This window comes from Podarcis gaigeae (genome assembly GCF_964106915.1).
Source record: "Podarcis gaigeae genome assembly, chromosome: 17".
NCBI lineage: Eukaryota > Metazoa > Chordata > Lepidosauria > Squamata > Lacertidae > Podarcis > Podarcis gaigeae.
In genome coordinates, this window is record NC_139694.1 from 38,432,928 (window position 1) to 38,455,697 (window position 22,770).

Below are 22,770 nucleotides of genomic sequence, written 5' to 3' on the forward strand. Positions count from 1 at the left end.
ATTAACTTTCCATGCTATCAAGAGGTATATGTGTAGTTTTCTGTGCAGGCATCCTGTTGTGTTCTATTCCAACCTGCTGTGGTTGAAGCAATCTGAAATTCATTCACTATAACCCATGCAGTGAGTGGCGTTTATGACACCACTTTTTTAAAAAATCATTTTAAATTAGATCTGAAATGTTATTCCACCTTTATTTTCTTTAATGAAAGACAGTTATGCAACAGGAAAATGCTGTTAAGTGTCTTTCTGTATTAAGGTGTTATAGTGCTAAAACACTGTAAAATAATAATGCTAACTAGTAATTTGTTGCCACCTTGCTAAGGCCCTGTCTAGGTAAGCTGCAGCAATGCTGGTGTCAAATAGGGATTTTTTTTTTTTTTACAGTTCTGCCTACTACTGATGATAATTCTTTATTTAAAAAAGATGTAATAAACTTTTGGGATGACATCCATTTTATCAACATGGTTAACGGCAGTGACCAAAAAGGGTTCTTGGTGTATAGGACTATACGCCTCTTTAAGTAAATACATCTACATTTGTGGAAATTGTGTCACTATTCTGTTCATGTCAATTTCACCCTAATCATTTAGTGTAGAAGCACTCTTAACACAGAAGCATTTGTGCCACCATGATAAGAGGAGGAAGGTTACATTGGAATCTATCAGGCTTTATTCCAAGAGGTGAGGTGAGATAGCTGCCTGTGGCAGTGATTTTAGGTGTCATTAACAGTTGCAGGACACAATCCACTGGGACGTTCTTGTGCAGCTGCCACTTTGAAATGAACTGTTACATGGGTTTATTCATTTCATGATGACTTGATCAGGGGAGCTGCTCAGTATTTTGTGCCATGTGCTAATTAGGGGCAGGGAAGAGGGACGGTGGAAAGTGCAGTTTGGATTTTTTGTTTCATGCACCAAAATGTTTCAGGTGGTCCCTGTTTATTCTGTGAGCCTGAAATGACAAACTCCCCTTTGGAAAAATTAGGGTGGAGAAACCCATTTGCCATCCACAACATGGTTCCTAAAAAAGAAACATAATCATCATCAAAACAAAATAAACCAAAATAACTGACACAGCACTTCCAAGATGCAAGAGGTGGGGGAAAGACCAAAGGCCATTAATGGATATCAATTTCCCAAGGAGCAACAGCAGTTCGCTGGAAGGGAGGAAGAGAGTTTAATATAAAGGCAGCATTTAAAGAGAAAAAGAGAGAGAGAGAGAGAGAAACAACTGCTGAAATTGCAGCAAAGATTACAAGGCCATACTCGAAGGTTTACATGGTAGGGTGCACACCCTTTGAAAAGCAAGGCCAGTACATGTCATACCAAAAGGTACCATGAAACTGCCACACCACAGCGCTGGCATGAACACCAGCATGGCTTTGATTGGTTAAAAGAAAAGAAAAGAGACTGTTGAAATATTCTAAACAAACCAACTTGCTGAGAATACCTGAGACCTAATCCGAGAGCTGGAGTTCAGGGAGTGGACAGCTTACCTCTTTGGTTCTTTCACTGTCGTGCAAAAAATGAAAAATAAAGAGGGTTTTTGTGCCCCCCCTCCAAGAAAGCATTGGCATAGCATAGTTTCTGAAGAGGGAAGGATAGGTGAGGCGCAGGAAAGAGACTGAGGAGGAAAAAAGGAGCAAGGGAACCACTTTTTTCATTAACATACGGAGGAACTGGTCCATGACACCCCTGTGGGTGCCTTCAATTCTCACCTTTTGCTTCTGAGCAAAGCGAAAGGCTCCCCTTTCCTGACACATCCCAGACCCCAGAGTTTCAGTCCTTTCCATAAACATGCTTTTCACTCTTGTAATGCCTTGAGCCTTCAGAGCAAGGATTGTTGTTTTCTCACACATTCTCTTTCAAAGTATTTGTTTATTCAGAGGCTTTCTATAATAAATTCACTTTGAGTGGGGGGTGAACAAGAGCTGCTGTGACATCTTCTCTGGACCCCATATGCTGCCTACCATGCATATTTCAACCAGTTTCAAACCTGCTGCGCTGCTTTGGCTCCCTGTCTAGGAACCAAGACAGTTCTGATCTAACATACAAATAAATGTAGTTTGCTGAGGATGCTGAGAATTCTGTTCGAGATCCTTGCCCTGCTCCTCCACACAGAACTGCAGTCCCCAGGGTTCCCAAGGAAGAAGGAGGAACTGTTAAATGTGCCTGGAATCATAGATTTATGATAGCTATCTTACAAAAAAGAAAAAAAAAAAAGAAAAAGACAAATCTACTCAACACCCTGGATTTTTGATGGGCAAGCCTGACACTAAACCTGTCCACGCTGGTTTAAATGTGAAGTGTAGGTGGAAGATGATATTTGGAATCATGTAAGTGAAGATGTTTGCAGCCGCTGTTGAGCAAAGCCTCTTTATTCCAATGTGAATTGCACCACAGCTGTGATTATTAGTGGCCTGAATCAGCCTCATCTGGTGTTTAGAGGTAACAATAAGAGTCTGACCTGCCAGCTCATTCTAGTGTCCTCTCCAGTCAGGGGCATGAAGTCACGGTTAGAAGGAAGAACTTCTCCTGTGTTGGTTGACTGGTTCTATGCAAAAAACTGCATTTCTTTTTCTTTTTGGTACTGACTTCCTACAGATTTAATCTACATCAGAATTGCCTTGATCCTCACTATGATCAGCAGATGACTTCATCTTTATCCCAGGAATGGTGATGCAATAAGCTGTTATTGTCCAAAAGTTTCATGTTGTGGGGTTTGGTACCCAATCTTTTGCTCTCCTCTATGCAACACCCATCCACCCCACCCCAGCAAAACTCTGACGTGCAACAGTGAGTGACACACACCAAACACCACAATAAACACCAATCACCATCAAGATGTGTGGCTAGGCCGAGAAACGAAGCTGGATCCCCAGCTGGTAGTGCTCTATGGTGCTTCAGTTCCTTTGGCTGAAACACAACCCCCTGCCCATGCAGACCCCTCCCTCCGTGCCCATGACCTCACCAGCTGGGGATCTGACTCCAGTCCATTAAAAACCAGCAGCCACTGATAGAGAAGGTGAAAGAGGTGAGCAAACGAAGGAGAAAAGGGGTGCAGGTGGCTAAAGAAGGAGGGGCAAAGCGCAGAAATTGTATGGCTTTATATAAGTTGTAAATCCGGCGTGACTGAGACCGGACAGAGAAAAAACTGAAATAAATAATATTGCAACAGTGATTGCAGCAACGAGGGGCCAAGGGGGTGGGTGGGTGGGTGGGGTGGATAGAAGAGAAGGGAGGGGATTCTGGAGGGGGGCAGAAATAAGATGGGGTTTTTTTTGTCTTTGTTTGGTTTGGTTTTTTTAAAAAAAATCACAAGCAGTAAGAGGAAATCAAGACTCACTCCCGGCACCGGCGCTGGCATTTGCGGCGGAGAGAATTACGTGAGTGGGGGTAGAAATATTGGTTACATCGTGCAGTTGGCTGAGGACGGAAGAGCGGCGTCGGACAGCCCCCTGAAAGGAGCCACTTCTCTTGAAGGTGCTAACTACCTCCATCTGCGGGAGAGAAAATGAGATAGAAAATTTGGATGGCAGCGGGCAGCGGCTGCAGTGGAACAGCGCATACCAGCCAGAATTGGCCATGCTGGGGGTTTGGCCTCCTGCCACAGTCTATGAAGCATTATGCACCAGAGGCCAGCTAGTGGGAGTTGGCACCACACTGATGTTCTTTTATGGAAAGAGCAAATTGCACCAGCAGAAGATCGAGGCAACTGGTCACACTTGAAGGCTCCATTTCTAAAGAGTTTACACAAAGTACAAACCCTTAGCAGCACATTATACCAGAATTGTTGGGGGGAAATCCAGCAAGACACAAATGGCTGTAGCCAATCCATTAAGAACAGAGTGCAAGGCACAACTGACCTGAGGAACCCGTTGCTACAAGATGTTTGTGAAGACCAGTGTTACAGCTTTGTTGGGGGAAATAATAAAATAATTAAAAGACAAGAATCATGGACAATAGGTTCATCATTAGCCATCACCAAGGGGCAAAGAGTACAGCCTCAAACAAGAGGATGGTCATAAAACATTTGCACATTTCAAATTGCTATACAGTGGTACCTCAGGTTATATATGCTTCAGGTTACATATGCTTCAGGTTACAGACTCCGCTAACCCAGAAATAGTACCTCAGGTTAAGAACTTTGCTTCAGGATGAGAACAGAAATTGTGCTCCGGCGGTGCAGCAGCAGCAGGAGGCCCCATTAGCTAAAGTGGTGCTTCAGGTTAAGAACAGTTTCAGGTTAAGAACAGAGCTCCGGAACGAATTAAGTACTTAACCCGAGGTACCACTGTATAACTGAGCAGTAATACAAATCTCTCATTCAAGAAAAGTCTGTTCCTTCTCAACATATGGCCACATTCTAGCATGCCCAAGGAACTGAACCCAAGATAGGATTTTACACATGAAGGGGTGGGGTTTTGTAGAACAGCTGGCTGCATCCTTGAGGACTGGGGTGACCAGCGATAGGGAGTAGGGTTACCTCCACTTCTAATTGTGTCCCAGTGTATACCGTTTCACTTCCTCTTGTGCATGTGAACAGCTGGCATTAATTCCTAAGGGGAAAAGAAAAGCACTGCCCTTGAGGTCATGGTTGCTGTCAAGGCAAAATCCGCTCCCTAGTGCCTGGCCTTCCTTGGCAGGATTCCGACAGAAGGAAGTGCAGTCTCTAAACGGTGCATTTTGCAGTTCCCCTGCTCTGAATCTTGGGGGATACCTGTACTATGTATGTTTTGAGCAAGATTGTCCTGAACCCAAGCACAGTTGATTGCATGAGAAGTCGCTGTAAGAAGATACCCAGCTCCATGAAACTTTCCACATGCGTGGAAGCCCACCAGGAGCCATACACAACTGAAACATAGTTGTTGATTCCCTTATGTTATGTCAACCACTTTGAGATATTCTTGTGGATAAGCAGCATATAAATATTTTCTAAATAAATCTGAGACAAATTATAAATATAAGGCTAATTCACACATTCATACAATGAGATTCTATTTCTTTTATACTGTTGAAGTTGCCAAAGAAAATCGATTCTCCACTTCTGATTCGTTGAAACCACATGAACACAGTAGGCTTACTCAGAACAAAGTGCTATTTTGTTCTGTTGTTTTTATTTCCTGCTAATGCACTTAGAATTGCAGCCTAAATACTGTATATAAAAACCATCCCTCTTTATTGTTGAAGGTTGATTATGAGTAGCTTTTCATTCTGTAGCCTATCTCATTGTTGGAGGCTGGCTAGGAACTTATTTTGTTTTGTTTAATCTTAGTTACGCAAATAAAAATTGCTGACTAAATTAAGTATAAAATAAAATGTCTTCAGCAGAGTGCTGGGAGTGTGGCTGGTTTGTGAGCACTGGGCGCAGAGCCACAGGGGATGTCAGAACTATACTTCAGAATGGAGAGGGGGGAGGCACTGGATTTTGGCCCTGCACAGGGCGCCGGGTAAATTTGAGACCCCGAGGTCCCCCACTGCTGGCAGGACTAGGGCAATATTAAGTCTGAGATGGAACAGCAAAGTAGCACCCCTGCCTTCCTGTTGCATACGCCTTATGGGGAAAAAATTGAAGAGTGTGCTGTTGTGCAGCTAGCTAGATGAATGCTCCAGTGTGGGTCTGTATAGAAAGGGAACACACTGCTGCCCAAGAGATAAATAAAAGAACAAAAAGAATAGTAAATTATCATTAAATTGCTAGGTCGTGTGTGAGCGGAGACGTTTGCTACCTACATTTGCCACTTTTTTGCTTTAAAATTGAGCTGCCCTACATTGAAGCATGCCGTGCCATGCCATATAAGTAATGAATCAAAGGACTAATATTAGAATATTACGGTGTAGAAAAGGCTGTCTACCTGAACAAAATAATCACAGAGCATCTACCTTCCAATCCTGCAAATTACCCTCCTTGAATTCTTCTTTGATATAGGTAAAGGTAAAGGTACCCCTGCCCGTACGGGCCAGTCTTGACAGACTCTGGGGTTGTGCGCCCATCTCACTCAAGAGGCCAGGGGCCAGCGCTGTCCGGAGACACTTCCGGGTCACGTGGCCAGCGTGACAAAGCTGCACCTGGCGAGCCAGAGCCACACGGAAACGCCGTTTACCTTCCCGCTGGTAAGCGGTCCCTATTTATCTACTTGCACCCGGAGGTGCTTTCGAACTGCTAGGTTGGCAGGCGCTGGGACCGAGCAGCGGGAGCGCACCCCGCCGCAGGGATTCAAACCGCCGACCTTTCGATCGGCAAGTCCTAGGCGCTGAGGCTTTAACCCACAGCGCCACCTGCGTCCCTTCTTTGATATAGTTCACTACTATACCAGAGTGTGAAAGCAAACAGGCCAAGATGTTTATCGAAGACTCAAGCAAGCAAGTAAGTCATAGTCACATGGTTAGGAAGACACCCCCTCCCCAGATTTAACGGGGGGGGGGGCATTTCCCCTGCCCAAATATAGCAGTTGTATTTGGTACTTCTGAAACACACATAGCTAATTCATGCAGCAGGGTTATTGGGATGGATAGTGGTGTCATCCATTTCTGCAAATGCCTAAGTGAGTATTCATTGCTCACATATTTGTCCATTGAGAAAGAGGAGTGCAGGCATCCTAGGGACAAGCCTGCTCCCATAGGCATTTATGTTTGTAGACCCTGGTTCAAAGTTTTTGACAGAGGTAAAAACACACCTGACTGCATGTGTCACCTGCATGCCAGGGTTCTCTTTAAGCCAGCCCTTAGCCACTAATCGTCTCATCTCATCTCCTTCCCACCCAAAAAAGCATAATGAGGTATTAAAGCAATTGATAGATTCAGCAGAATTAACCAGCGAAGCTTTTCCTAGCACTTTGGGGAATGTTCCGCAGAAACAAACTTGCACAAGTAGAAAACTAGTATGTCAGGGAAAACATGCCTTGATATGCCATTTTTCTAAATGCAAGGATGTGTCATTTATTTTTATTTTTATTGTAGGAGGAATCATTCCAGTATGTAAGCAACACCTGCAATAGGAAATGGTCTAGTGATAGAAAGCCTTACCATTTGAATTGCACTGAATGTATGAACAAGGTGTGTCCCATGCACCCGACTGAGAACTATGTCTAGGGGGCTCAGTGACGCCGCAGGGGAAAGGATGGTGGGGAAGGGAAAGAGCCCTTCAGTGAACCATGCATAAATAACTGAACCATAGAATATAGGAGTTGGAAGGGATCCCAAGGATCACCTAGTCCAACCCCCTGCAGTGCAGGAATCTCAACAAGAGCATCCATGACAGGTGGCCATCTGACGTACCAGAATAAGAAACAAAAATCTGACTGCCGTTAGCAGTTCTCAAATATAGGCAATTGTATGGAACATGTGATGAATTTCTTCTGTTGCAGAAATCATAATTCTCTCAATTCTCAGTCTTGTGGAGTATTTCAGTCACACTGCAAGCTCACCTTCATTGCACCTTCACTTTTTCATGACTACCAGCAACATGTGAACAGTGGCACAAAGCCAGTGTGGCTCTGCAGGGAAAATAAATTAAGTGTGAGAGTTTTAGCTCAGACATGGACTCACTGAGGTGGCCTTTGGCAAGTCACTCTCTTGGCTGCACTTCCCCCCAGTTATGCAAAGGGGAACTTGTCCTCACTAGGTTGCAGCAAAGGTTGTGTATATTGTTATAAAACCAAATGAACCCATCAGGGAATGGAGGGAAGGCCATGGACCAGTTGGGAATTCTTGATCTCCTGCTGGTGCAAATGGGATGAGCAGCTGGATGCAGGAGAGCCTCCATCGTTCTGAGGCCAGTCATCTTTTTATGCAAGGCATATTCTGAACCACAGGAAGCACTCTGCTCCCTTCTTCCTAGGCTGGCACCACAAAAAAAGCAAACGCATCAGCCAAAAAGGAGGACAAAGGAGGACACAGATTGCATACAATTTGTATATGCTAGTTTATATGTATAGGTGCAAGTTTAGAAATAATTACTTTAATTTAAGTCAAAATACAGCACATCTCACCATAGCAGGGAAGAAGACCATGACTAGCTGAGCTCTGTGTGTCTGCACAGTCCATATGCTAACTATTGATGGGCAACCTCAAGACAAGGCTCTTTAAACAGGGCCTGGACCAGACAGATAGCCCTTCAGGTACAGGATTATCCCCTGCAGAGCAAGACACATGGTCATCCTACCTCTTTAACAGCTAGCCGGCCTCTTGGGAAATGCTTCCACCTTGCAAGTTGATGCAGATTGGTATTAACACCAGGTTGCTGCCATGCTTTGCCACCATCTCACAGGATAAAGCCAGTTTAGCGGGCTGGGGATAAGGCACAGTGCTTAAAAGTGAAAGAGCTGGGGCTTGGGCCTGTCTGGAAGCCCTACACTCCATTCTGGAAGCCCTGCTCCTTCATTCCTGTAGGGGAACGTTTTGTGAAGTTTACCGTATGGAGCAAAACCAGGATCCCTGGGTTGCATTGCATTGCTGACACATGCTGCATATGAGTGTGTGTTGTTTTCTTCTTAGAAAAGGGAAACAAGAGGATGGGGACAGCTGAGCAGTCTCCCTCACTTTGGGATGCCTTGGAATCAGCCATATTTACATGGAATGGAGCTGGTGCAGGAGAAGAGTTGGGATTCCGGATTCATTTCATTTCATCCATTAAGCAACAACTTTGCTATGCAACATGCCATTGGTCATTCCTCATCATGCTCCAGGCCTGAGAACTTCTGAGATCCCATGAGCATCAAGTCTTAAGGCAAGAACAAACCACCTTTTGTTTGACTTGCTAAAGGGAAAGAAAAATTGCCAGGCACATGTCCCACCCCCTCTTTAAGGCAGTTTGAGGAAGTGGGAAGGGAGGAGGGGGTGAGGAAGGGCTGCAATCAGAAAGCATGTTGTTAGAACATAGAAGCTAGACATGGTTGTCTTGAAATCGTTCCTCTCACATGGACCTAGTTTGAAGTATGTGGCACAGAAGCCCCACAATGGCTAGAGGTGGTACAACCTGCCCTCAGGTGGGTTTTGTGTCCGAGTATAATCTTGCATTCTTTTATTGCAGAGCTAAGACTGTGGTACTTGATCTTCAGTGCTGATGTCAGATACCAGATAATCCTAGATTTGATTTGCCTTTTAGAAATAAGACACAAGTTTCTGGACCTCATGGCTGTTTACAAGCCTGATGAAGTAAAAGTGGTTGCCTGAGGGTGCTTCCAGACTGTAGGCTATTAGAGCTACCCAGACATTGCTCTTCTGCTTTAAACAACATGTGAAACTGAAATGGACTTCCCATACTTCACTCAGCATTGCACTTTTGGAGTATGTACATCTTACTCTGTTCTGTCCATACTAAAGGGCGTAACATAGCATTATAGGTAAGAAAGTAAGGCAGGTTATTGTGGACACTGGGCTTAGCCACACTTGCATTTTGCCCTACTCTTTAGTGTGGATAAGCCCACTGTTCTGCTCATGCTTCCAAGTTTTTCACAGCATCCACACAACAACAACATCATCATCAAACAGATGTCCCATACACTCCCCCATTTAACCCCTATTTATCATTTTCACAGGTTCCCTTTTGATGAAGACAACTTTGAGTGGGTGCTGCGCAAAACTTGTATGTATGAGCAGCACCAAGGCTGCTACAATGAACTGCCACGTGGAAGCGGTGTAAAAATGCATTTCAGCAGCATGTTCATTTTATTTGTTAATTTTAACATTTGCAGTAGAATACCCTTTCAGTGAAGTGTTAGTGTGTCGCTGCTTTTATTGTTTTGTATTAACAAATACATTTTAACACAAATCTAAAAGTAAAGCTTAAAAAATTCAACACTGTTAAAATGGAGCCAGATGGATAGGTAATAATGAGTGTTCTAAGGTGAAAAGGTGTGGCAGATTAGGGCTCAGTTGTCCCAAATGTCACTGCACACATCAAAACCACATTTCTTAAAAAGATTAAAAGGACAGAAGAGTAGAGTTAAGGTGCTTCTGCAGCAGTTCCATTCTATTCAAACAATGTTGGCATTTGTGGGCTCTCAAAAGAAGTTGAAAAAAGTACAGGGAAAATATAGTGCAGCTGCAATTTAATGACAATGTCATGTAGATGTCCCTTAAAAGAGTAAGTGGACAAAGAATGGCAGTTCCAGAATAAACCCCTAGTGTGGAAGCAGCCTGAGACTTGAAGGAGAGTTGCAAGGTTTCCAGTAACTGGAATGGAAGGAGTTCTTTTCTGTGTGTCATAGTGCCTATTTTCTGTGAATACCTCTTTTCCTTATAACTGGGATAATATCAGTGTCACTGGGTGGTATTCAACTAAGATTTACTCAGGATAGGCCTACTGAAATTAATGGATCTGACTTAGGGCTTATCCGTACTTCCTGTTGTCCTGTTGCTCTTCCCTGGGGAAAACTGCTCTTTAGCGCTCCCTCAGAGCAAACAGCAATCAGGTTTTCTGTAGATTGTCATTTGTTCAGATTTACAGCTAAAGAGGGGATTTTCCCTGGGAAAGGAGCAAGGCAGGGGGGGAACTGCTTGGACCCATGCCTAGAAAATGGGTTAAGCAGAAAACTGCTTTCTGGGCGTGAGAAAAGTGGAAGTGTGGATGAGCCCTTAGTCATGTTCATTAACTTATACAGGCCTACTCTGAGAAAACATCCACCGTGTCACTGTTGTAGGTGCCAAATGAAACTTGTGTCTAATAGATCACATTTGAATGATTTATGGGTGTGGTAGAAAACTAACTACCCAGTCAATTAAGCACATTTGCAGAATTTGATATCCATAGTTTATTCTTATTGTGGCAAACTTGTAAAATCTGGCTATAAGGAAAGCAAGGTCTGTCTTACAGAGGTAACAAGGTGCATGTTCATACTTTGAGGCTCTAGATGCTACTCAGTGCAGTCGCCACCATATGGGGACTACGGACATCATTAATCTACAGGGAGGTATGTTCCTGCCACTAGTAAGATGAAGGGATATAAAACCCAAATGACTTGAAGGGCCAAATTCCTCATCACTCCACCACCGAAATGCCCATTCTCCTTCAATTTGACAAATATCATTTCCCCCAAACCTATATTCCATTTGTCCACCACCCACTGCAAGTGCTTAACTTTCTAAAATATATTCCAGGCAGGGAAGAAAAGAGGCTTTGAAAGAGGGTTCATAACAAAAGTCTGCTTCCTGCACCTCCCCAGTACAAGGAGGCACACAGACATCTGCAAGCATGTCTTAGGCACAGATACCAATTTAATGTCAATAGCTTGGGCTATTTCAACAGTGACTTGGTTTGAGAGTAAGTACACCAGCCTGTGGCTTTGTGGCCCTGCAAATGTTCAGATTGTGTAGACTATAGTAGGGTGAAAACACTGCAGGATCTTATGTTTGATGCCCCAGCTTTAATACCACACTGGGTTCCTGAAAAAACAGGAGTAATGGAGCATGGAGCATAACATCTTGGGTGATTCAGACAGTGCATGTTCTGCTGGCCTTACTATGGCTGCCTTCTGCCCTTCAAATGGGGCAAGAGCACAGAATATGGGCTCAGCTCAGGGAGCATGTGGCTTTGCAGGGATCCTTGCAGGGATCCTCCAGGGATCAGAGAGGTCAGAACTGAGTCCATCTTTAGCTACAGCCACACTGGATGGTCTTGGACAAGTCACCATCTCTCATCCTCCATTCCCTAAAAGTAATATGGGAATTCAAATGACCTGCCTGATAACTATAGAAAGGACTACTCTCTGACTGCTGTTACTACTGCTACTTCCACCACCACCACTTCTGCTGCTACCATCTCAGCCACAGATTTTGTTCTCATTTTTCTGGGCATTTCCAAACCACCCAGCAACTCGTCATCCCATTTCTGCTTCTATAGGCTGCCTCTGTTCATGCATCCAAGCACTGCATTCATTAGTTCTTTCTGCTGAAACAAGGCAGCGGGGAAATGAAATGCTTAGACCAGCATTGGAGGTCTCTCTCTCTCTCCCCCAGGCATGAGCATCAGGTGTCTTGGGATGGGGTAGGAGATAACCAGATGAAAGGTTTATTGTCAAGTCACTGCTAAAGCAAAGGAAGGGTTGGGCAAGGGTGAGGGAAGCCCTGGCGGGAGGTGCCTCCCCATTATCTCATACCTGGGTCTGGATACGGTTGAGGCCACGGAACCAAAGGATCTGGCCACGACGGAGTTCCCGCTCAGCATGGTCAATTTCCTCCTCATCCTCCGCCATTTCCTCATCAGTGATCTCATCCTTCCCGGGGCCATGCCCTGCCTCCTTCAAGCATTTCAGGTGGCTGGTGGGGATGGTGGCAATGACCTACAGAAGGGAGCAGATGTCGGTTGCACATTTCAACATTTTCTCACTAGAATAGGAGCCCTTATGTGACTGCATAGCTTAAGCCAGGGGTCAGCAAAGTTTTTCAGCAGGTGGCCAGTCCACTGTCCCTCAGAGCTTGTGGAGGGCCGGACTATATTTTGAAAAAAAATTATGAATGAATTCCTATGCCCCACAAATAACCCAGAGATGCATTTTAAATAAAAGCAAACATTCTACTCATGTAAAAACATGCTGATTCCTGGACCGTCCATGGGCTGGATTTAGAAGGCAATTGTGCCGGATCCAGTCCTCAGGCCTTAGTTTGCCTACCCATGGCTTAAGCACACAAGAGCTGAATTTGGTCGGCTAATTACGTGTTACTTACGAATGCATGCCACTTGATCTCAATGCCATTTACTAAATTACATTAAATGAAAAAGCCACTTTAGGAGTGGGGAATTGGGAGAGAAGTATTAACAGGGCAGAAAAGGAGCACTCAATCATTTCCCATGTGACTTCAATCCCTATCAAGATCCCCAGAATCTGCCCAAACTCTCTAGCACCTCCAGAAGCAGCAAAAACAGGTTTTTTTTTACAAGTATAAATTTGCTTGATTGCATGTGTTTGTGTGCAATGTTTGGTTATAGTTCTCAAGATTCACAGCATTGGTTTTTTTGTTTGTTTGTTTAACAAAAAGATTCTAGCTCTTCAGGTGAGGTCATGGGTTGCAGACAGTGGTGGATCACCTTGACCTTACAGCACTGGAGTTGCTGCAATTTACCCAGAGGATACGAGGGGCAAGGCCAGCATGCTGCAAACACATCGGTGGGAGCACTAGATAGACTCCCCAGCACTTTGCCCGTCTCTCAGTGACCCCTGCCAGAGGGGTCAGGTAAGAAGCCCCTCCACTCTGCTCCACCTACTGCCGACAGTAGGTAGGACTCCATTGCCTTCTGGGGAGCCCATTGGGGATCATATGCCAGTGCCCCAAAAGTGAACACCCCACAGCTCTAGTATGTCCAGTTAATGAGTCAGCTCATTAACTGGACATACTAGAGCTAAACAAGGGTGTTGATTGGTGCTTCCCCAGTTCCAAGAGAACGTGGCATGCCTGTCTTTAGTATCTGACTATATGGTGCACTCTGACAACTCACAATAAAAGAAGAGGTATAAAAAACTTGATCTTCTAATCCTACCCGGTTGTTGTGCCAGTGGGCAGGATTCAGTGGCTTGCAATTTCTCAGGACAGCAAGAAAGAAGTACCTGCATATGCTGCCTCTGTGCACAGTCCTTCCTAAACATTAGTCTGCCAGATCAGCATTTTGTTCCCAAGCCAGGGCCGGCCCACTCATGAGGCAGTTGCCTCAGGCAATGCACATGCCCAGCTGCCTGCCTCCTTTTACTCAGTGGCGTAGCGTGGGTTGTCAGCACCCGGGGCAAGGCAAGTAATTTGCGCCCCCTAACCCGTGGATTTGCGCCCCCTAACCCTAACCCCCAGATGTTGCGCCCGCTCGCCACGTTTCTGGCGTGGCCAAAGAGTAGACGGCAATCCACCTGTCTGCCTCTTGCCGCCTACCACTTCAGGAGGGCGTCAGGACGCGAAGCCATCGGAGGCGCCTCTGGTCACTCCCCCTGCAGGGAGAGTCAATCAGGACCCCTTGCACCCCTCCCCCTAAAGCCTTTCCACGCTCGGTAAGGTTGGCCAGAGCAGCGCCCCCGCTCCACCCCCCCCAACGCCGGACACGTTTCCCTTCTCCAAAGAGGCAGCTCCCTGCCACCTTCTTGGCCAGATCTTCGCCCGCCTCCAACATCTGGCATAGCCATGACTCTCTGATCGTACGTCTCTCCACCCCCGCCGCAGGCACGCAGAGTGCGCCGCCCCTGATCCCCAATTTTGGCCTAAGCTGAAAAGGGCACATTGGATCACCCCTTGTCCTGGGGCCCAGCTGAGCTCCTGGGTGCCCCCACTGCCGTCGGAGGGATGAAGCCTTTGGAGAAATTTCCGAAGAAGCAGGGGTCTCACTTGGCAGCCCGGGCTGGCCCCGGGAGTTGTGGGCAGCTGCCTCGCAGGCAAAGCGTCTCCAAGATCCTGCTGCCCGGATTCCTCAAGGAGCCCCCCCCGAGGAGCCCCCTGAAGGAGGCACGGACACTGCTGGCGATGGGCGATGGCTGGAGCTGCCCCCCCATTCCTCTCTGCGCTCCCCAACGTCCGTGTGGAGATTCTTCCCTCCCCACCTCTGCGCCCAGCAAAGCGAGGCGCGTGCCCTTGGCCCCCGCAGGGCTTTCCCCAAGCCGACGAAGCGTCCCGGCTTGCTTGCAATCTGAATCTCTCCTGTTTCCTCCACCAGCCCGCAGCCTCTGCCTCATCTCCTTCGCCTTTGCCACTCCGTGCGCCCTGCGCGCGCGCGCCCTATTCGCCAGGCTGCTGCTGCCGCTGCAAGCGGGAGTGAGCCAGGTAGGGGCAGAGAGCTGCGAGTGCGCCCCCCAAAATGTTGCGCCCGGTGCGGCTGGCACCCCCTGCACCCCCCACGCTACGCCACTGCTTTTACTCCTCACGCTGCCTCAGGTGGCAGCACAGGCATGCAATGGCATTTTCCATTGCCCAGGGCAGCAAAACCACATAGGCCCAAGGTAGCCAAAATTCTGTGCATAGAAAAGCTAGAGTCTGTAACACATGTACATCATGCAAAGCAAGCATGTTTTCATATATTTGTGTTGAGTTCGCAAGATACATTCTGTTTCTCCAAGCCATAAAAAAGAGGTAGGATACAATCAGGACACTGAAACCATACTCATGGCTTCTGAGATTTTACTGTGCATTTAATGCCATCTTTGCAGCCACAAGGACTAGAAATTTGATATTTGTTTTAAAAAATGAAAACAAAGATTCTTAGGAAGCTGAGTTCTGCACTCTGCACCCAGAGGTTTTTCTGCATTGTTTGGGATACTGCAGTGTTACAGCACGGCTGGGAAGTTTAAATGCTACACGAGTATGGGAAATAATCTTGAGCCAAAATAATATTTCAAGTTTTGCTAGATAATCAAAGGTTAAAAGACACATGGAGTTCCTCTGTAAATTCCCAGAGCGGACACTCTGTGAGGTCTCATCTCCTGCTTGCCCCGGTGGGAAGTAACAAAGGAAAAGAATCCTCACTACTTCCTCTCTCCTCAGATTTCAGTCTCGTTTTGCCATGTAACTGGTGTTCTCCTGAGAGCAGATTTCATTTTTTATCTCAACCATACATTTTATAGCATAGAAGTACAGTATATTCTGCCTGTCTTGTTTTCACTGCTGTATCCAAGTTTGGAACTTTATGTAAGCAAACAATATTTTTATCCTGACATGGCTTCTGTGTGATTCTTTGTTTAGAGGGATGAAAAGGGGGAAGGCCCAGCCTGCTAAATTATTATCTGTCCTGGATAATTATTAACAAGGTTAAGCAACCTTGTCCCAGAGGTTTCTTCATTTTATGCTGCACTCTGCTAACCAGACACTAAACTCACACAAGTGAGGAAGAGGAAGGATTAATAATAAATAATATCCTATCCTCCACTCCAAAACCATCCAATGATGAGCACAAATGAAGACGTCAGAAGAAGGGTTTTCTTACCTGTCCCCAGACAAGCTCCCCAAAGCCCACAAAGAGACACCAGAGCCATTGCTGTGCATTCAGTGGCGAACAGCTGAACGGTTTCCCCCCAAACTGCACAATGACGATCTGTGGGGGGAAGAGAGGCAGAGTGAGAGAAACTCCTGTAGAGGGAAGCCCACCCTCCGTATCTTATACGCACTGTTGGGAAAGGGTGGGCTCATGGAAGCTTGTGGCCAGGCAGGACTGCATATAGACGAGAGGAGATAAAAGACTGGATCCAGGAAGATCAGAGTGGGCAATACTGACAATGGGAACGGAGAGCACACAACCAAGGGTGCTTAATACTCTCAATGGGTCATTGGTTATTGTCATTATATTGGATTTCCCCATAAAGGGCTAATCTAGATTAAGAGTCACCTTGGTTCCCAACTTGAGAGAAAGGTGGGATACAAATACATTAAATAAATAACTAAAAATATGGACTGGAATATTGATGACAATAACACTGGGCGGACACTGCAAAAAAACTTGTATGCATGAGAACCAATCCCACAATAAAAACATGTCTGGAAGCACCCCAAGTTGAAGGAAAGAGTCACAGATGTACCAGCAGGACAAGGAGAACCAGAGGTCTGAAGAGGACAACCATGAAGATACAAGGAGCCAGAGCTCGCTCTGAGGTGGAGCTATGGAATTTGCTCTTCTTGTGTTCTTAACCAAACTGCCCACAGACTTGTCCTGACTTTTTGAAGGGCTGCTGGGATATGGGGCTAGAGCAACAGATGTTTATTCCAGCTGTGCCTCATTCCTCACCCCTCAAGAGAAAGTGAAGCCTAAATACATATATATGCAATTGTACACACCTGTCTCCTGTTAAGGATGCCTCCCCCTTTCCCTCCCTCACTCATCTTCCTCACTTTCATCATTTATACAGCAAGCTCCTTGGGGCAGGGGCCTGTCTATTTCCCCTTTTGTTACTTGAGGCTGTGTATACACACCACACCTTTAAAGCATATTCAAAACACATACTTTCCCTCAAAGATTTCTGGACACTTGTTTACCTTTCACGGCGTTACAATGTTCAGCAACCCGGGTTTTTCCCCCAGCTGGAACTCACCAGAGCGCAGTTCCGGCACTTCTCAGGTGGGTGCCCTTTCCATTCTAAGAGAACAAGGGAGGCATTGAGTCCTGACACCTCTTTTTCTAGAAAAATAGCACTGCCAGCAACCCTCAATAAATAACAGCGCCCAGAATTCTTTGAAGTGGCAATGTGCTTCGGATATGCTTTAAAGGTTTAGTGTGTACACAACCTCAGTTAAGATGCCTGATATATTGATATAATAGCAACAACAGCCTATGGAGCCAGGGGCCTATGAAACCTTATAAGACACGAAGAGCACAAGCAACACTGTATGATAAAATTTATTATTAAAGCAAGAGTGTATGAAAAGCCCAGTTTCTTAAAAAACCAAAAACAACTAGCCAGCCAGCAAGACATCCATGTATTCATCCATCCCTCTTGTCTTTCCCACCCACCCCAGCTCAACTTGGTTCTTCACATCCATTTAGACCAGGCCTGTACCTGTATGCCAAAGGTTCCCAGCACAATACTGCAGAAAATGGGGTTGCCAAAAATGCCATCAAAGACATTGCGCTCGCCGTGAATTTTGCGGGCGTTGATCTCATTGAAGAGTTGCATCATGACAAAGGTGTTGAAGATGATGGTGTAGTGCTCTGAGGGCGGAGAGTGCAGGGGCGCATTGCGGCCGCTGTCAATGTCAAAGAAAACCTCACCTGCGGGTGAGGAAGGTGGGGTGTAAAGCAGTGCATCACAGAGAAGACACTACACCCAGCAAACCAAGCCTCTCCCTCCTCCCTCTCCGAACCGTGGACCCAGACCCACCCCTGCCCCTCCCAACTCCAGCTCAGTGTCCTAAGAACCCACCCACAAAGAGGAGGGTGAAGATGATAATAAGCTGGTAGACAGCATGGCCCAAAATATTCTTCATCATGGTGCGGGAAATGAGGGGTTTGTTCCGTCCGTACGGCTTGCGCAGCAGCAGGGCCTCTGTCGGGGGTTCGGTGGCCAGAGCCAGGGAAGCAAAAGTGTCCATAATCAGGTTAACCCACAGCATCTGAACTGCTTTGAGTGGAGAGTCCTGCAAGAAAAGTGGAGATGAAGGGGCATTGCGGCATTGGAACGTCAGGTATTTGATGGGCAGGGATGGCATTTTGATGGCAATGACATTGTACGGATGCTGTGAAAAAACATGCATACGTCAGTTCCACAGTAAATAAGCTCCTCTATCAGGAAGTATCCAGTGCCATCGGGCGAATGGGGTGGGAACTCCCATTTGTCTTGAAATAGGTAGTTCTGCCCTGAGGGTTTGGAGAGTCAGAGTAGTCATTGGCTCAGGAAGTCCTTAGACTAGACGGGCCAATGGTCTACGGGAGCCTCATATGCTTGCATTTATTTTGGTTCAATCCACTTTGCAAAGGTTTGTTAGGGCATGGAAAGCAATGAACTGGACCGGTATTAAATCATCTACAGGATTAGTTCAATCCAGAGAGAATTTACAGATCAAATTTGGAGCTGTTTCTTCACACTGTTCCTGTCTGCTAAAAACACCCCTGTTATGTCTCTGAAATATTCCTGATTCAAAATCACAAAGCAGTGGTTCTGTTTACCTTTATCCTTCAAGACAAATGGGCCTTACCTCACAGATTATCTTTGGAGCCTGGTAAGCAACTATTCCTAAACGACCAATTTACTCAGCCCCAGAATTCTTCCCCACTTTCTCAACATTCTACTCAGAACATGGAGCTGGGCCTCAAATCTGCTTCCTGCCTGGTTCTCAAGTATGTTCTTATAGGAGAACTTGCCTTGATATTCTCCAAGAGCCATGTATAATAGAGCAACTGTATTCAGCATTTCTCTCATGTCAGCTTAACCTCGCTGCTCCTCAAACATTCATTTTCCATGCACCTTACCATGATTCTCCCCATACGGCTACTCAGTCTCAGAAAGGCTATGAGATACACCTACAACTCCCAAATGTGTAATTTCCTAATTTTCGGGCAACATTAGCTATGTTCAGCAGGCATTTGCTTAAACGTGCAGTTGAACAGGGATGGGAACATACATACAAGGGACATACAAGCACCCCACCCCCAATGTCCCAGGGCACACACGTCAGATCTCTATGCAGGTTGGTGAAGAGGGTTTACACCCCTCAGAAATGGTCCCCACAATCAGGAAGCCTGATATGGCTGGCTCCTACTTGTGGGGAAGTTTCTAAGCACATCACATCAAACACGCTCAGAAATCCTCTCCCGGGGCTGGCTGAGGTTGGTGGGGCAAGTGTCCTCTTCCTCCTCATGGGCCAACCTCCTCTAGGCTTTGCCACTACTGCACAGCAGTGAAGCCTACCTGTGTGATGCAGGCGCCAGTGAAGGCCACAATGACTGCCACCACATTGACTGTGAGCTGGAACTGCAGGAATTTGGATATGCTGTCATAAACGTTGCGCCCCCACATCACTGCCTTCACAATGCTGGAGAAGTTGTCGTCAGTCAAGATGATGTCAGAGGCCTCCTTTGCCACATCAGTGCCTGCTATGCCCTGGGAATGGCACAAAATGAAGGGTACTTTATGACAAGAATCCTCAACCGTCTCTCTCCCTTGGGCCCAGTGGGTCAACTTTATAATAGCACTTTAGCCTCACTGATGCACAAGGACCAAGCCAGCAATTCAGAGAAGGACTTCTTCTGCAGGAGCTTGAATTGATTCTGCCTTCATCGTCTCTTGTTGGGAAAGATGTAACCTGTTAAGTTTTTCTACAAACAACACAACCACAAATTTCATGCCTTTCTCCACCACTTCCTTTCCTCTTGGATGTCAAGATTTACCTTGCCAGAAAACTCTGAACACTTTCAAAACTTGACTGCTGGGAATATAATACATTATGGGTGGTAACCAGGCAGTTAAATTACAGCGGTACCTCGGGATGCAAACGGAATCCGTTCTGGAGCCCCGTTCGCATCCTGAATGGAACGTAAGACGCGATGGCACATCTGCACGTGCGCGTGTTGCATTTCTCCGTTTCCACGCATGCGCGTGACATCATTTTGAGCGTCTGCCCATGCGCAAGCGGTGAAACCCGGAAGTAACACGCTCCATTACTTCCAGCTTGCTGTGGAGTGCAACCCAAAAGCACTCAAACTGAAGCATATTCAACTCCAGTTATGAGTGTAGTTGCATTTCCCCCAGGAAAATAAATGAGGCTTAAGATATGTCACACAACTAACTTCTTCAATTGATTTCAGTGGGATCTGTGTTCAACTAACAGGTTAGTCTGCATCCATCCCTTTGCAATTTGAAGCATGCAGTTTTATTGGCTTTACATAATTAATTGGATTGAGGTATTTGTGTTTCATCAGGTAGCTGCATTTTAATTGCATATTCAGTATTAAGTCTTCATTTACATTTATCACACATCTGCAGAACATATCCGTAAACTGAAGGGATAGCAACAATGTTAACAAAGAATAACTGTTCACCTGGAGCTATGGGTGGGCAACATCTGCCACATGGCATGGTTGTGGTGGGTCCAGAGAAGCTGCCATCTTCTTCCGTGGCCAAGGGGAGGGGTTGGTCACCTGGTGCCACCCCACCTCTGGCTGCAACAGTCTTTCAGGTATGGGCAGGCAATGCCCAAAAGGCCAATCAGGGGCAGGGGCAGGGGCTTGGGGGCTGCACCTAGCCCACTCCTAGCCTATTTAAAAGAGTGGCAAGGGGCAGGCTGGATTTCCCCAGCCACCCACCCTGTCTGTTAGGGCCTGATCAAGTGGGGAGCGGGCGTGTGGTGTATGGACCTTGCTATGGTTTACTCAGTTGCCATATTCAGGGCCAGGAAGGAATTTTCTCCTGGGCAAGCAAATTGGCTGGCTTGCAGGTTTTTGCCTACCTCCTAGCAACCGTAACAACTTTCGCGGATAAGGCATTGGGCTGGATCCTTAGTCACTGGAGTACCCTGATAGAGGGGTCCAGGAGGTACCTCGATAGACTCTGTCCAGCAGTCCACAGGGGGCCCAATGGGCCAATACACTTTGCCCCATGGTGGCCTGTGTGGGGTCATGGCACCCAATCCATGTTGGGGGCAACTCCCCAACACAGGCTGACCTCACCAGGTTCCTATGCATGCCCAATGCCTGAGCCAAACCTACTCTTTCCTGTAATCAAAGTTGTGGCCTAATTCAACACAATACCAGTTTCCACTATGCGCCTGCACTGGCAAAGAAATGTCTATGGAACATATTTTAACCTCTCCTTTCTCCTGCCTAACCTAGAATCATAGAATCATAGAGTTGGAAGAGACCACAAGGGCCATCGAGTCCAACCCCCTGCCAAGCAGGAAACACCATCAGAGCACTCCTGACATATGGTTGTCAAGCCTCTCCTTAAAGACCTCCAAAGAAGGAGACTCCACCACACTCCTTGGCAGCAAATTCCACTGTCAAACAGCTCTTACTGTCAGGAAGTTCTTCCTAATGTTTAGGTGGAATCTTCTTTCTTGTAGTTTGGATCCATTGCTCCGTGTCCGCTTCTCTGGAGCAGCAGAAAACAACCTTTCTCCCTCCTCTATGTGACATCCGTTTATATATTTGAACATGGCTATCATATTACCCCTTAACCTCCTCTTCTCCAGGCTAAACATGCCCAGCTCCCTTAGCCGTTCCTCATAAGGCATCGTTTCCAGGCCTTTGACCATTTTGGTTGCCCTCCTCTGGACATGTTCCAGTTTGTCAGTGTCCTTCTTGAACTGTGGTGCCCAGAACTGGACACAGTACTCCAGGTGAGGTCTGACAGTGAAATTTTCTGCCAAGGAGTGTGGTGGAGTCTCCTTGTTTGAGGTCTTTAAGCAGAGGCTTGGCAACCATATGTCAGGAGTGCTCTGATGGTGTTTCCTGCTTGGCAGGGGGTTGGACTCGATGGCCCTTGTGGTCTCTTCCAACTCTATGATTCTATGATTCTATTCTATGATCTGTCTTTAAAAAAACAACCAACCTATGTTTGCTGTTTTGTTCTTCTATCTATGACTGTTGTGGGATAACCAGCCTCATATAATTAACATGCTTAAGTCTAATTAATGCCTGAAGGAGTTAATACCACAGAGTAAGCTGTCCTGCCAGGCTTAGCTATGTCCACTTCCCTATTGTTCTTCTTCAGTCAACCCTGAGAAGCTCAGGGTTTGAAGAGGTTTAAGCTAGTTGCTCCAGCTCAGACTGCACACCAAGCCACTTATAGTTCCTATACCAATAATTTAGAAACTTATACCACTTTGTAACTAAGCCAAGTTTTACTGCCTGTGCAACATTTTCTGAATGCTGTATGAATAAAGCACATGAATCTGATCATGGGAGACTTTATAAGTACACCATTTTTAACTTACCAAATGTGTGGTATTTTCTATGCTAGGGGAAGAGGGAAACTTCGGAACTCACTTTAACAGGGCACATCTTAAGGTTTTACAGTTTATATTTCCACATTTTACTTTGTTGCATGTTTTGTGCATGCAAAATCTCTACAGTATTGGGGTTCTCTCACCAAAGAGTACTTGCCCCAAATTTGGATCCAGGAATTCTCATTTGTATATACTGATTTTTTCCCCTCGCACTGACAAATGGAATACGAATGGAATGGAATTTAGTGAATTTTCAGAGAAATTGTTTGGCAGTTACACAAGTTCTTCCAGGACAGGCTTCTTGTGATTCACTCATTGTGCAAATTTCTGGGATATGACAAAATATTTGGCAAGTGTAAAGGTGAAATTGCTCACTGCACTGATAACCAACTTGTTATATAGAAATTATCCTCCAAAGGAACAATGACTGAAC

At 46.0% G+C, this 22,770-nt stretch overlaps 1 protein-coding gene across 11 annotated transcripts in view; it reads right to left on the reverse strand.

Annotated features, from left to right (window-relative positions):
• Positions 1-22,770, reverse strand: part of ATP2B3 (ATPase plasma membrane Ca2+ transporting 3) — a gene marked incomplete at its 3' end in the record, with an annotated part of 126,609 nt that overhangs the window by 11,784 nt on the left and 92,055 nt on the right. For 5 of the 11 annotated variants that reach the window (XM_083718450.1, XM_083718449.1, XM_083718451.1 and 2 more), the window contains 6 exons: positions 19,304-19,495; positions 17,819-18,032; positions 17,456-17,667; positions 15,892-15,999; positions 12,098-12,280; positions 3,346-3,499 (listed from right to left, as the gene is read on the reverse strand). In XM_083718450.1, coding sequence (XP_083574576.1) covers positions 3,346-3,499; positions 12,098-12,280; positions 15,892-15,999; positions 17,456-17,667; positions 17,819-18,032; positions 19,304-19,495 — 1,063 coding nt within the window. Of the gene's footprint in view, positions 1-3,334; positions 3,500-12,097; positions 12,281-15,891; positions 16,000-17,455; positions 17,668-17,818; positions 18,033-19,303; positions 19,496-22,770 lie in introns of those variants that run through there. The other 6 variants (XM_083718447.1, XM_083718443.1, XM_083718446.1 and 3 more) reach the window with 3 other exon arrangements.